The sequence below is a fragment of the Anolis carolinensis genome, chromosome 5 (genome assembly GCF_035594765.1).
Source record: "Anolis carolinensis isolate JA03-04 chromosome 5, rAnoCar3.1.pri, whole genome shotgun sequence".
Taxonomy (NCBI): Eukaryota; Metazoa; Chordata; class Lepidosauria; order Squamata; family Dactyloidae; genus Anolis; species Anolis carolinensis.
This window is the reverse complement of record NC_085845.1, coordinates 96,288,742-96,302,760: the sequence shown is the minus strand read 5'-3', so window position 1 is coordinate 96,302,760 and position 14,019 is coordinate 96,288,742. Positions and strand designations below refer to the sequence as shown.

The 14,019-nt window shown below is 38.8% G+C and overlaps 1 protein-coding gene across 5 annotated transcripts in view; it reads right to left on the bottom strand.

Annotated features, from left to right (window-relative positions):
• Window positions 1-1,274: 1,274 nt before the first annotated feature.
• mpped1 (metallophosphoesterase domain containing 1) overlaps window positions 1,275-14,019 on the bottom strand; it is a 115,553-nt gene continuing 102,808 nt past the window's right edge. For all 5 annotated transcript variants that reach the window (XM_008111425.3, XM_062981880.1, XM_008111427.3 and 2 more), the window contains exons 6-7: window positions 7,734-7,847; window positions 1,275-4,673 (exon numbers count right to left, since the gene is read on the bottom strand). In XM_008111425.3, coding sequence (XP_008109632.1) covers window positions 4,555-4,673; window positions 7,734-7,847 — 233 coding nt within the window. In that variant the 3' untranslated portion in view covers window positions 1,275-4,554. The remainder of the gene's footprint in view (window positions 4,674-7,733; window positions 7,848-14,019) is intronic.

Here is a 14,019-nt window from a genome sequence, read left to right as displayed (position 1 = left end):
TATGAGTCTATACTGCCAGATAATCTGGGATAAGCAGATCTGGGATCAGATCCTGGGATATAGGACAGTGAAGATCCAGTCTATGTCATTCTTTTTCCACTTCTATCTACTAGGTGAAATAGGGCGCAATTCAAATTCTAAATGTGCTGTAGTTGTTATCTATACAAGTTCTCAGTCTAAAGTAGTGGTTCCCAACCTTTAGTCCTCCAGCTGTTCCCACAATTAACAGCTGGTGAAATAGCTGGGACTTGTGAGAGTTGGTGCCCAAAACAACTGGAAGACCAAAAGTTGGGAAAATAAAACTTGTCTTAAATAAAACTGTGTGAGAACAATGTTAGTGACATAGATTGGATCTACACTGCCCTATAGCCCAGGATCTGATCCAAGATTATCTGATTATCCCAGATTATCTGGCAGTGTAGACTCATACAGTGTAGGCTCGGGCTGTGGCGCAGGCTGGAGAGTAGCTATAATTAATCACTGCAATGAATCACTCTGACCAGGAGGTCATGAGCTCGAGGCCCGCTTGGAGCCTGTGTTTGTCTGTCTTTGTTCTATGTTAAAAGGCATTGAATGTTTGCCTATATGTGTAATGTGATCCGCCCTGAGTCCCCTTCGGGGTGAGAAGGGCGGAATATAAATGCTGTAAATAAATAAAATAATAAATATAATCCACTTCAAAGTAGATAATCTGAGATCAGATCATGGGCTATAGGGCAGTGTAGATCCAGCCATAGAGGTCTCCTGTAAGCAAATACCTGTTGGATTACGCCTTTTCCCTAGAACTCTCAAACCACTCAAATAGGACATGTTCCAATAATGTCAGAAGCTATTGAGAATATGGGACTGAGGTAACAGAGTAAAGAAAAGATCCATAGTCTATGACTTAAGACTGGCAAAGGAATCTAGGAATGGCGAGACCCCCCCCCCCACTCCCCCCCTCTCCATTCCCTTGCCAATTTATTTATTTATTTACAGTATTTATATTCCGCTCTTCTCACCCTGAAAGGGACTCAGGGCGGATCACATTACACATATAAGGCAAACATTCAATGTCATAACATAGAACAGAGACAGAGACAGACGCAGGCACCGGGCTGGCCTCAAACTCATGACCTCTTGGTCAGAGTGATTTGTTGCAGCTGGGTAGGAAAGATCTTATTGGCTGGAAACCGTATCACCTTTTGGCTTTTCCATGAATAATATCTGGGTTTTAGTAGTATTGTAGTATTTTGAATCTGAAATGGCTCACTGGCTATTAATGCAAAACACACTTATGATTTTATAAGATTTTATTGGTTTAACATGCTTGACAGAAAAATACAACAACAATCCAATTATGCCAAAATGTTTCAAAGTACTTTTAAACTTTTGCAATTTTAAAAGCTTTGCAATATTTCCTTTTAAAGGTAATAGTTACTTTCATATCATTCCCACATAAAAATACACACTATTTCGAAGAAAGTACCTCAGGAAAAATATTCTGCAGAGGGTATCTTTTCATTGACACAGAAATGTTTCTCGGGGCAAAAAAGGGAGGCCTCTTTTTAAAATAGTATGCTCCACTTCCTTTTAAAGGCATTTTTGAAGTGCTATGAGAAATTGTAAACATTTTAGATTCCTTTATGAGGAAGTGAAGAGGGGTTTCTTTTCTTTTCTATGGATTCATCACTTAAATAAAACTTGCTTTTAAAGATAGCCACATTTTGAGTGGTCCCATATGTAACATTCTTCCACATTTTGTGTGGGAAAATACGCAATCATGTCCAGAAAAATTAGGATGAACTAGGTTTGAACATGTTGGGAATTGGAAGTCACCTCTGCAATTGCAAATCTTTGTTCTTGGACCTGTGGCCAAACATTACTGTCATCTCCTTTCACATATAGCTTGATTTACTGTAACTTTTCTGCAAAATGTTACACTTCTGCTTACCTCACCATGTGAAAAAAAATCAATCTACAAATAATTGATGCCATTTTTCATCGCATAATAGTTGGCACTGCATAATAGTCAAACCCTCATTTTTGTGTGCTAAAATAGTAGTTTTGCTTTCCATACAAAATAGTTACAGAGTGTGGAAGTCTGGCAAACGTCGGGATTTTTCTAAATGTTCAGAAGAGGAGGGGGATGGTGGGTTCCAAAATGAGGTGTCTGTGAGTGTTCAAGAGGAATTGCATGCAGATCAAGCTGATGTTTGGAATTCTTTAGATCATTCCCAGGCAACCGGGGAAACTGAAAGTACCAATTCCCTTCAGAAGATGAGGAGGTTTTAAGGGAGTGTAGATTAGACTTGAGAACACAGGGTGTGAAAGGCAGGTAACTTCAATCTTTCCAGCAGATCCAAAACAAGACCTTGAAATCCAGGTTTGTTAGGCATGATCTCATGGGAGCCTGGACAGGCTTAAATTTGGTGGTTTGGCTTCAAGCATCTCAGAGGAGACAACGCTGCTTTTGGGAATGTGTCTCCTGTTCATGTTTCCAAGTTCCTGGTTTCTGAATTGTCAAGATTCTTGTTTTATGTGCCTATCTATGCTTATTTGTCTTTGGAGAGTTTAACTGGAAGAGATTCCTATGTTCATGAAAATACCTTGGATTCCTTCTGTGCTTTTGGAGTCCTTGATTCTGGGGTGTACCCTGCCATTTTTGAAATACTGCAACTGAACTCTGACTTAATTTTTGTATTGCATTTTGTATCCTGACTGTATCTTTTGGGTTTGTTCTTTTTTCTTTTTTTATTCCTTTTTTCAATAAACATTTTATTATTAGATCACTGGCCTCTGGTGTGGTGCTGGGTGAAAGGGTGTCTCAGTACTAGGGTGCAACACAGAGCCATTTAGGTTGAACTTTACTTCTTTCCTTCTTTCTCCAAAGGCAAAGCAGTTTAAAACCTAAAACCCGAGGTCTCTGAAGCTCCACTTTTTTCTCCTCACTCCTTATTCCAATACAATGTAGATTACAAAACCTGGAATGGAGTTCTTTGGAGAAAGGAGGAAAGATCAGAATTCCAGAGAACTCAATTTCAGTTTTTTAAAATTGCCTTGCCTTGGAGGAAGGAGAGAGAAGTACAACTATTACGCGATGAAATACGGTAACTTTACAATGTGTGATTCTTTTTTTGAAAAATCAACCGATACTTTCTGTTGTAGAATTTGTAATTTGTTTAGTACCACAAACCAAATCTATCATTTCTTGTAGCTCTCACATTTGACTGTGAGCCTCCAAATCCTGAAATTCTGCAGTTAAAATCCATGCCTGTGTTGCCTGTTAGCTGCACATCGGGACAGCTCCAAAGCTTTGAAATACAGGTGGTGAGCAGGTGCATTTGCCAGCTTTGTTGAATGTGGACTTGGCTTCTGAGATCTGTCTTCGATGTGATAAAGATGTTTGCCCAGATCTAGAGATCTCGCTCTGGAACTAATCTAAAACATTCATATAGTTACCCTTTATGGACATAACAGCTGTTTTCAGTTCTTTCTTCTTTCACCATCACGTTCAAGTGAATATCAATGCTTGATTCATCAAAGGGCCATATCCTATATAATAAAAAGGAAACTCTCTCCAATAAAAATGATAACAAAAACAATAGCAGAGATGACATAAATTGGTTTATGTTCAATCAAGTTATGAGTTCAGTGCCACTGCCAAAAAATGATAAAAATGAAGAAACTGGAATGAAGACATGACTGATACATAAACCCTATGCTGTAAAAACTGCATTACTCATAAACTTACAGAATGAGATTTTACAGCAAAATTATTTGGGTTAAATACAATTGTTAGTCTATTGTATCAAATGCCAAATGTTAAATCAGCATCTATCCCACTTAAATAGTTCACGTGTTCTAGTTGGGACACACAATTAGATTTTGCAGGAGTGTATGTGATATTCCTGAGTTTACATCTAAATTACCCTTTTTCTGATTTTGTTTCCTGCAGTTTACAGCATTTTAGTAAGCAGTCAAGTATCACCTTACTTTTTTATGTCAAAAGCAAAAAGAAATTAAATTAAATAATAAAAATTCTATACATTACTAGTTGTTTCAATGGAATATTTGAAAGAAGGTAATAAGAATTCTGCTTCCTTTCTCCACTTAAACTTTTAAGGTACTGGACTATACCCACCATATCTTTTCAAAGAATCTGGCACAACTGCATCTGCCCATTTGATCTGTGAAGCCATTTTTAAAATAATCAGATGCTATTATTTAGCATTTCACAAATTAAACTATAAACATTCATAAACAATCATTTTGCTGAAGAGTCATGTCTTTTTCTTATGTTCAGTATAACATACAGAATGTACAAAATGCACCAATGCATACCCTTTTTATGTATTAAAAAGTTATTTCAAAGCCATATGCTAGGTCCATTAAAGTACTTCCAGAAGGCTGTGATACCAAACACTTATGCTCTCTGTCCATATTTGCCTCTTCATTTTGTCCATAAAGAAAGAAGAAAAATATTTTCATAATTTAAAACAGGTCTAGTAATCATGTTGCCTAGCAGCAGGCCCCTGCTAATGTTGTGGGATTCGCCTCTGTGTCCTTTAATAATCATGTGTTCCTTGGAGTCGGTAAATCAATAACTATAGGTGGGTTGAGTGGCTGGTAATTCACTGTACAAACAGAAGCATTCACATAGGTAGTAGTTCCATCAGCCATGACTCCATAACCTAAAAATAAAGAAATGAAGAACTTAAGTATACATAACCTTCTCTGTGTTTGGTTTCAAATTAACTTACATTGGAGAAGATTGTCCATTCAGGGCTGAGTACCAGTCCACTTAAACTCAATTAAGTGAGGAAAATAGCCTACGGCTTTATTAGGTTACCGCTGCAGATGAGTTGTCATACACACTGCTAAAGATCCAGGTATCAACCAACCCTCTTGTTGATTGAAGAGCATCTCTGATCTGAAGCTGGATCCCTCAAGATTGCAACAGTAAATTCACCTGGATGCTCTGCAGTGTGGTCTTCCTAACACCACGGGGTGTGTGGCAAGGTGTCCACCCCCAAGCTGGGCCAGACCAAATCCTCACCATACACCCTGAATCCCCTGCATCTGTTACCAAAGCCTTAAGACACATTGATAATAACAATCTGGACCCAAGACTCATGGCAACACCCCCACAAAGCTGTGACCCCACACGCTATAACATCTATATACAAATATGATCCAACAACAGGGAGGGAGGGTGAGTAAAACGAAACCAGAGAGAACTGCTATGCCCAGACTGAAACAATTGCATATTCAGACAGTTTGGAGTTACAAGCACCCAACTTTTCCTTCATGGCAAAGGGTTGGCCTAGATGGCCCACGTGATCTCTTCCAACTCTTCTATATATATATAAAAGGGTAATGAAATTTCGGCCTAGGACAAAACAACAAAACTACACATCCCAGAAACTCTAAACTTGGCAGCACAACCCCTCATCCATGCCTCTACGTTCATACAACAAAAAGAAAAGAAAAATAAAGTCCTAATTAGAGGGAGAGGAATAATTGTTTTTATCTGATTGCTGCCAGTTAGAAGACTAAGCTTCGCCCACTTGGTCTCCTAGCAACCCACTCAGCCCAGGGGACAGGCAGAGTTAGGCCTCACTTAGGCCTCTTCCACACTGCCTATGAAATACAGATTATCAGATTTTAACTGGATTATATGGCAGTGTAGACTCAAGGCCCTTCCACACAGCTATATAACCCATTTATAACGGACTTAATGTAAGGTAAAACCTTTACCCTTTACCTTAACTACCACCAATCCTCAATACTTTATTTCCAATACCACCATACTTAGCCACAGTAACGCGTGGCCAGGCACAGCTAGTATTATTCTATGATTCTATGACTTAGATTCAACTACGAGTTACAAATGGGGGCAAGACAACAGCAAGTGAGAGGGAATCTAACGTCAGGAAGGAAAATTCACTTGTGTAAGAGTTAACATGCAAAAAAGGTGTCTCCACTGGAACTTTCTCACCAATCCTTGTTTTGATGACAATTCAACATTTTCAAAATCCACAGGGACAAAAAGCGATGTGAAATCTTATGAGCAGGGGGGCACAGACAGCAAAATAAACTTCAGAGGGGTGTTAATCCTTCCCTGTGCTAACCAAAACTTTAAACATTGATACATTTACATTTTAAAAATGTACCTGTTCCTGTTTACATACAAAGTCAATTTAAAAACAAACCTACAGAACCTATCTTGTTTGTAACCTGTATTCTCATTTTAATTTGTATATGTGATGTTTTGTATTTTGAGTTTGAATGGCATCAAATTGTTGCCGATTGTTAGCCACTCTGAGTCCCTCTACGAGGGAGTGTGGGTATGTGAAGGTTGAGAAGAGACATGAAGAGAAGTGAAAGTTGAAAAGAGACATGGTAGCCATGTTTAAATCTTAAAGGCTATCATAAAGGAGAGCAGGCTTGTTTTCTACTGCCCTGGAAACTAGGACTCAATGGAGCAATGGGCTCAAATTACAGGAAAGGAGATTCCACCTGAACATTAGGAAGAACCTCCTGACTGTAATAACTGTTTAGCAATGGAACTCTCTGCCTCAGAGTCTGGTGGAAGTACTTTCCTTGGAGGCTTTTAAACAAAGGCTGGATGGCTACTGGTTAGGGGTACTCCGATTGTGCTTTTCCTGCATGGCAGGGGGTTGGACTGGATGGCCCTTGTGGCTTCTTCCAACTCTGTGGTTCTACTATTCTAACTACCAGGCTGAGTTGTGAGGCACACTGAGAAGAAGACTCATCAATGCTGAGAATTGCAATCTCTATGGCCCAGGCAGCATGTTTAGGGAACTGGAGAGATAAAAATTTATAGACAAGTACAATAACACTTGAAGACGTTGGGCAGTGCAGCCATTTTGATTCTGGACCTAGATGAGAGATTCAATGACCTTTGTTCTCTTGAGGACACTATCCCATTGCACAATCCATGGCAAGACTAGGGACCTTATTACATTAGGAAATACTCCATTTCTGAGACTGTTTGCAAATGATTTCGAACAGGTCCCATTACATGATGTTTGCCCCATCCTGTCGGTATTTTGTTGGAATCTGTCTGCAAAGCATCGCAAAAACTATTATTTGCGGAAAGAATTCTAATTGTGTTTTTTGAAATACTATGGATTCTTCCGTTGCTGAAGCACTGTGATTGTGTGTGATAGGAAGATCTGTATATCAGCAATGATACTTTTTAAAAGGTTAAAGAGTGATGTAAGGAGTGTTTTGAATGGATTGGGAGGAGCCGGCCTTCTATGGTGTGATGAGTCAGAATCACAATAATCACGTGTGATGAGGAGAGTATGCATCCCGTCTCAATACAGTATGCATCCAATCCTAAATAAGTATGGGATGCATACTGATTTAACGGATTATTTCCCAGTGCAATAAGGTCCTAGGAGACACACACACCAGCCTGTATGTTTTGCTTTTCATTTCCCCATGTGGGTTGGTGTACTCACTTTGTTACTGCTAGTGAAACTAGCCTTTTGTGTATTAAGCTTACAAATAGATGCTTTTGAGGGTCAAATTAGCATGGCTTTTTTTTAATTAACTCTAAGCAATTATACTAGGCAGAATTTATCTGAATCTGATGTTATTAAAATCTGACCATTCCACAATAATGACAGTTTAAAAAATATTTTGAGGATGAAGTAGGTACCTTCAACTGAGGGTTCTATCAGGTTCTAGCACACATAACATATACATAAACACTTTCTGACCTTCATGAATATGTCCAAAAACATGAAGACGTGGTTGTATTCGTCTCTGGACTGTATTCAACAGCTCAACACATCCCACTCGTTGCATTTTCTTAGGAACCCAGTCTAAGAAACCTTTAAAAGAAATGAATACAATACAAAAGAAGAGCAAAACAAGTAGATATTGTGAGAGAATGTTGCATAATAACTTTTAAAAATCTTACCATGTTGTATGTTTCCCCTATCTTTTAAGACAACATCAACAGCAACAGATTTGAAACTACATGCATTCATTGTTCAATAAGAAAAAATGAATTGGATATGATGGTGCAGCGGGTTAAACTGCTGAGCTTCTGAACTTGCTGACCGAAAGGTAGGCAGTTCGAATCTGCGGGACGGGGTAAGCTCCCGCTGTTAGCCACAGCTTCTGTGAAATTACCAGTTCGAAAACATGCAAATGTGAATAGATCAATAGGTATCGCTCCGGTGGAAAGGTAACAGCGCTCCATGCAGTCATGCCGGCCCCATGACCTTAGAGATGTCTTTGGACAACACCAGCTCTTCAGCTTAGAAATGGAGGTGAACACCAACCCCCAGAGTCAGGACACAATTAGACTTAATGTCAGGGGAAAACCTTTACCTCTACTATACTGTCTGAATAAACTTAAATAATCATCTGTGCATTAGAAAAGATTAAACTTAATCTTGCCACAAACATCTGTTTTAGGAGAATAGAGATGCTTTTAAATTAAAGCCAATTAAACAATTTTCATTAATGAATTTCAGAGAAAATCTCATTATCTATACCAGTTATAGTTTAATAAACTTAAGATACAAGCTGCTAACCTACAGCTAACCCGTTATGTTCATTTGAGCCCTACTGAAATAAAAGGGATAACATCCATAATGTTTAAGCACAATGCCTATTAACATGTACTCAGCAACAACTAAAATGAGGATTCAGCATCTTGATATGTGAGAGGAAATAAAGCCTAATCTGATCCATTGTGCTGTAACCAATACCATCTGTGCTGTGGACTATGTATTTTTGTTTCTTCTAAATTTAGCATTCTTTAAACAAAGCAAGGAAGAAAAATAAAATCATCTGGAGATAAATTGCCATAGTTATTCTTCTTTTATGTTAAGGATGAAAGTGTTAAATTAGCAAGAAAGTTGCATGCCCTCTCTCGGTAACAAAACGATACATTTAATTTAGGTTTTTACATATACAAAGTTAGTCCGGTTTTAGTTCTTTTCATCTCAGAAAATCATTCATTTCACTTCTCCTTTCTAGATCTTAATGTTACAAACACAAACTGATCGGTGGAGTCATATGAACTGCAGGAAAATTGACAATTGCTTGTTTGATCTCTTTCCCATCTACAACTTACCGGATCTTGAGATCCAATCCAATCTATTCAGTAAAATTATCTTATAATCTATTTCCTTTTTTGGAAGGACCAATAATAAATAATATATAATATGCTCTTCTGCCAAACCCTTCCTCCTTCTAGTGCTTTAGTAATATAAATAAACAGAGGTTGTTAAACCTGCTTCATGCTGTTGTTATAAGTGGTATTTCCCAAAGGCTACAGGCTATCAAACTGTCTTAATTTTCACAAATATGAACTCCGTAAGTTGCCAAGATCTTCTCCACCTGCAATTTCACAATGCACATTTGATTGAGAGCATCAAATAATCGCACTTTGATAACCTTACTGGTACAAACTGGTACAGTAGAGTCTCACTTATCCAACATTCACTTATCCGACATTCCGTTTTATCCGACACTCTTATCCAATGCTTTTTCCCCAGCATTTCCCCTTCAATTAAAGGAGCGCTCTCCAACTCTCTCTGCTTTCCCAATAAGTGAAATGGGCAATACAAGGAGGAGGAGGAGGAGGGAGGAAGGCAGGACCGGAAGCAGTGTCCTCCCTCCTTCCCTCTGTGATTTCCACACTCCTCTTCCACATCTGGACACTTCCTGCTGGGCTGCTCTAGCCCTGAGGCATTGCCTTGCCTTAACCCTTTGAGTTGTTAGTGTTCTAGGTCTCTAGCACCACGTTGGACGGGTAACAGTAGGAGACTCCATATTATCCAACATTTTGTTTATCTGACGTTCTGCTAGCCCATTTATGTAAGATAAGCGAGACTCTGCTGTAATATTAAACATCTGTTTGCCTCATCCACATATTATATCTTAAAACTGAAAATACAGAGGTGAATGGCACATCTACAATGACCTATTTTTCCAAAAAAAAAAAAAAAGGGGGGGGGGGGTACCAGCTCCATGCCTGGTTTACATGGGCAAAAGCTGCTTAATGTGGCCTTGGATCACATTAACCAAAGTTACGAGTTGGTCCAAATTCTCCCCGAGAATGCAGAGCAAATCACAGCTTTGAGCCTGTGTAAGCAGTTTGGATGGTTCCAAGGTGAGACTGGCCACAACTGTTTACACAGTCCCCTTCCACTCTCACCATAGTAGCAGCCAGCGGGCACAACATGACAAGTGTCTATCACATGTCTGGACTGACGTTATCAGAGTGATACGGGAAAAGGGGAGAGGAGGATTTGCCCCCTGCTTGACTCCACTCTTCTCCAATTGCCTTGGCATCCTGGGCAGCATCATTCCAGGTAACAAGCAATGGACACTAGCCACAAGAACCAGGAGGATGACAAGATTAACTGTCTGGCAGCACCAAACCGGGTTCATCACTGCTGGACGTTCAGGACTCCTTCCTGCCTCTTCAGTAGCTAAGAAGCTGCTGGTCAAAACCACACCAGGGCTGATTCACAGTTCAACACTCTGAATCTGCCCTGAGATAGAATCAATGTACAATACGTTTTAATGATTAGTCTGTCAGCTGTATCAAAATATTTGACAAACACATTTAGCACATACAATATACTACCCACATTACAACCATGTTAAAAGATCCTGGGATAGAGTCAATGTAGATATGTCCCTAGTTTAAGAAGTGCTCATTGAACCCAAATAAAGAAGATGCTGGCTTGTTAGGAGAGCCATTCTGAGTAATGTTTTTAGTGGGAAAGTGGGATGTGAATAAATTTAAATGCAGCCTGACCATCATATCCATAGTATCAGCATCTAAAATGTTATTTATTCAAATTTTCCAAAAATACCTTCCCTAGACATTTTCTAGATCCTCCAATATGACTCAATGGATCAGAAGTCCCTCATTTTAATGGGGTTTACTATTACTCATGGTTTCGCAAATCTACACAAACTCCGGAACATATCCTGCAAAGATATGGATGTTGCATTGCAACGTAACATAAAGACAAGAATGCTAGTTTGGATGTAACACATAATAGAGTGCTTGCTGCTGATTTTCCAGTTTGTTTAGTTGCTTGGCAGAAGAAGGTAAGCAGGAATGATCAGTATCATTACTCTGCTGAGAAACAATAAACAAGAATTCACAGCAATTATGGAGTGTTATTACAAATGAATTGGCCCCATCTCTACATATTTAATGGAATTTGCATCATAGATGTGGATCTTGCCTCTACTGTTGGCTTTAATTTGATCTCAAGTTTAATGGGTGTATTTTATATAAAACAAAATCCACATTCTAACATAGTTTCTCTGAATGAAAGTTGTTATGATAGACTAGACCCAAAAAAACATGAGAAAGAAAATAGCCATACAAATGGTTTCACAAATGCTTGTTCAAGAGTTTATGCAGGAAATCTATCAATACTACAGCACATATTTAGTTCTGTAGACGTTTTACTGCTTCTACTTTTGCATAGGGTTGCACAAAAATATTATACAAGTTCTTCTTTTTGTCAATGGTCTAACACAAGGAATAAAGCAGGCTTTTCTCAAACAATGGTCTAACTCAAGGAATAAAGCAGGTTTTTTGTGAACAGAATACACATTTCTGAATAAAGAAGTGTGTCTCCAGGGCTAAGAAATCAACACTTTATTTCTCCATGTGGGCAGCTGTGGTCTTGATGGATCCTTAAATCGATTATGTAAGGTCACATGTAAACTGTCTTTCAAGGATATAGCTTGTAGTAATTCCAGTGACCACCGTAGCATTTCTTTCAGCAATAACTATCATTGCCGGTTGGTTGTGTCAGTGGTCTTCTCTTAGGGCCCTTCAACACAACCATATTAAGAATATTAAGGCAGATAATCCACAATATCTGCTTTGAACTGAGTTCACATTGCCGTATAATCCAGTTCAACGTGGATTTTATACAGCTGTGTGGGAGGGGCTTCCCTGAGGAGGATCAAGATGTAGTCACTATATACATGTACTAAATGAACCAGACTGTATACCTTAAGGATAATCTATAGTGAGTCAGGAAACACAACTGCCAGTAGTGTCTTCATGTGGCACAGGCACACCATTACACTCAGAACTAACATGGGTTTATGAATTAGTCTGGTGGCTGTAGTATAGAACATCCACATTTAGAATTCCAAGGGCAATGAAATACCAAAAACATTCTCCTAATGTTTTTTTAAGTATGCGGTCTTATGCAATGGTGTCAAGACAGTCAGACCATTTGCCAAGGAGCTAGCAATTGAACTGACCTATAGTATTTTGCACTACCTGATTTTGAGCCACTGCATACCTTTGGAGAACCACAAAGCATCACTAGGCAAGCCTCACCTCATATTGCAGAATCAAACAGGTCATTCATAACTTACAATACTGTTAGTTGGCTTTGTAATTGGTTGACTGATCAAACCCAAAGGGTGCTCACTAATGGTACCCCTTCATCCTGGAAAGAAGTGATGAATGAAGTGTCGCAGGATTTGGTCCTTGGCCCAGTACTGTACAACATCTTTCTTACTGACTCAGAAGAAGGTTTAGAGGGTATCCCTATCAAGTTTGCGATGACACCAAATTAGGAGGGATAGATAATGCTTCAGAGGATAGGATCAGAATTCAAAACACCTTAACATATTAGAGAATGGGACTAAAAGTAACAAAATGAATTTCAACAAGGTGAAACATAGGATACTGCACTTAGGCAGAAAAAAATGAAACACACAGCTACAGGAAGGATGACTCCTGACTCGAAAATTGCCCATGTGAAAAAGATCTTAAGAGTCTTTGTGGACAACCAACGGAACATGAGTCAACAATGTGATGCAGAAGCTAAGAAAGCCAATGGCATTTTGGGTTGCATCAAAAGGAGTATATTGTCTAGATCATGGGAAATCATGGTGCCTCTCTATTCTGCTTTGGTCAAACCTCACCTGTATCCAATTGTGGATATCACAATTCAAGAGGGACACTGAGAAGCTGGAAAGTGTCCAGAGGAGGACAACTACATTGATCCAAGGTCTGGAAACCATGCCCTATGGGGAATGGATTAAAGAGCTGGGCATGTTTAGCCAGCAGAACAGCATTTTAAGAAAAAACATTATCACCATGTTTAAATATTTGAAAGAATGTTATAAAGAGGGAGCAGGTTTGTTTTCTGCTACTCTGGAGACTAGAGCTTAGAGCAATGGGTTCAAATTACAGGAAAGGAGATTCCACCTAAACGTTAGGAAGAACTTCCTGACCGCAAGAGCTGTTTCAACAGTGGAACTTTCTGCCTGTGGGGGCAGAGAGTTTTGGAGAATGCTTCTTTGGAGGCTTTTAAACTGAGGCTGTATGGGCATCTGTTGAAAATGCTTTGATTGTGCTTTTTCTGCATGGTAGGGGTTAGACCGGATTGCCTTTGTAGTCTCTTCCAGTTCTATTATTCTATTATTCTAACTGTTGACTACCTTGTATTTGATAATGCTTCCTCAATACCAAAACTAAATGGCAAAGAAAATGCCATTATTCAAGGAAAACCTATTTCCCATAGAATTCCAAACAGAGACTGAAATCTGTAACAAACAGAGACTGAAATCTAAGTTGTTGCTATTCTAGTGACTTGAAATAGTTAACTGTAAACAAGGCTGTATATAAAGGCAAAAAGTATTTCCACTTCAAAAACTTTGCAAACTAAAGTCCATGAAATTAACTTCTCCATTAAATTAAGCATTATTTATGTTGAGCATGTTTTTGTTTGCATGCAATATCAGCCTTCTGAGGCTTTCCCATATGTTTGCAGCTTATTATGTACACCTGACTACACAAACTAAGAATAATTGATTATACCTAGCTAACAATTAGAGACTGCTTTACAGATTCCCTCCCCTTAACACTGAGTTACTTCAAATCAGGAATCTGCAACTGGCAGGAAAGTATTAATCTTTGTCATAAACAATCAAACAGATTGGTTCTGATAAAAACTTGAAAAGAAATGAAAGCTTGCTTTAACACAGAAA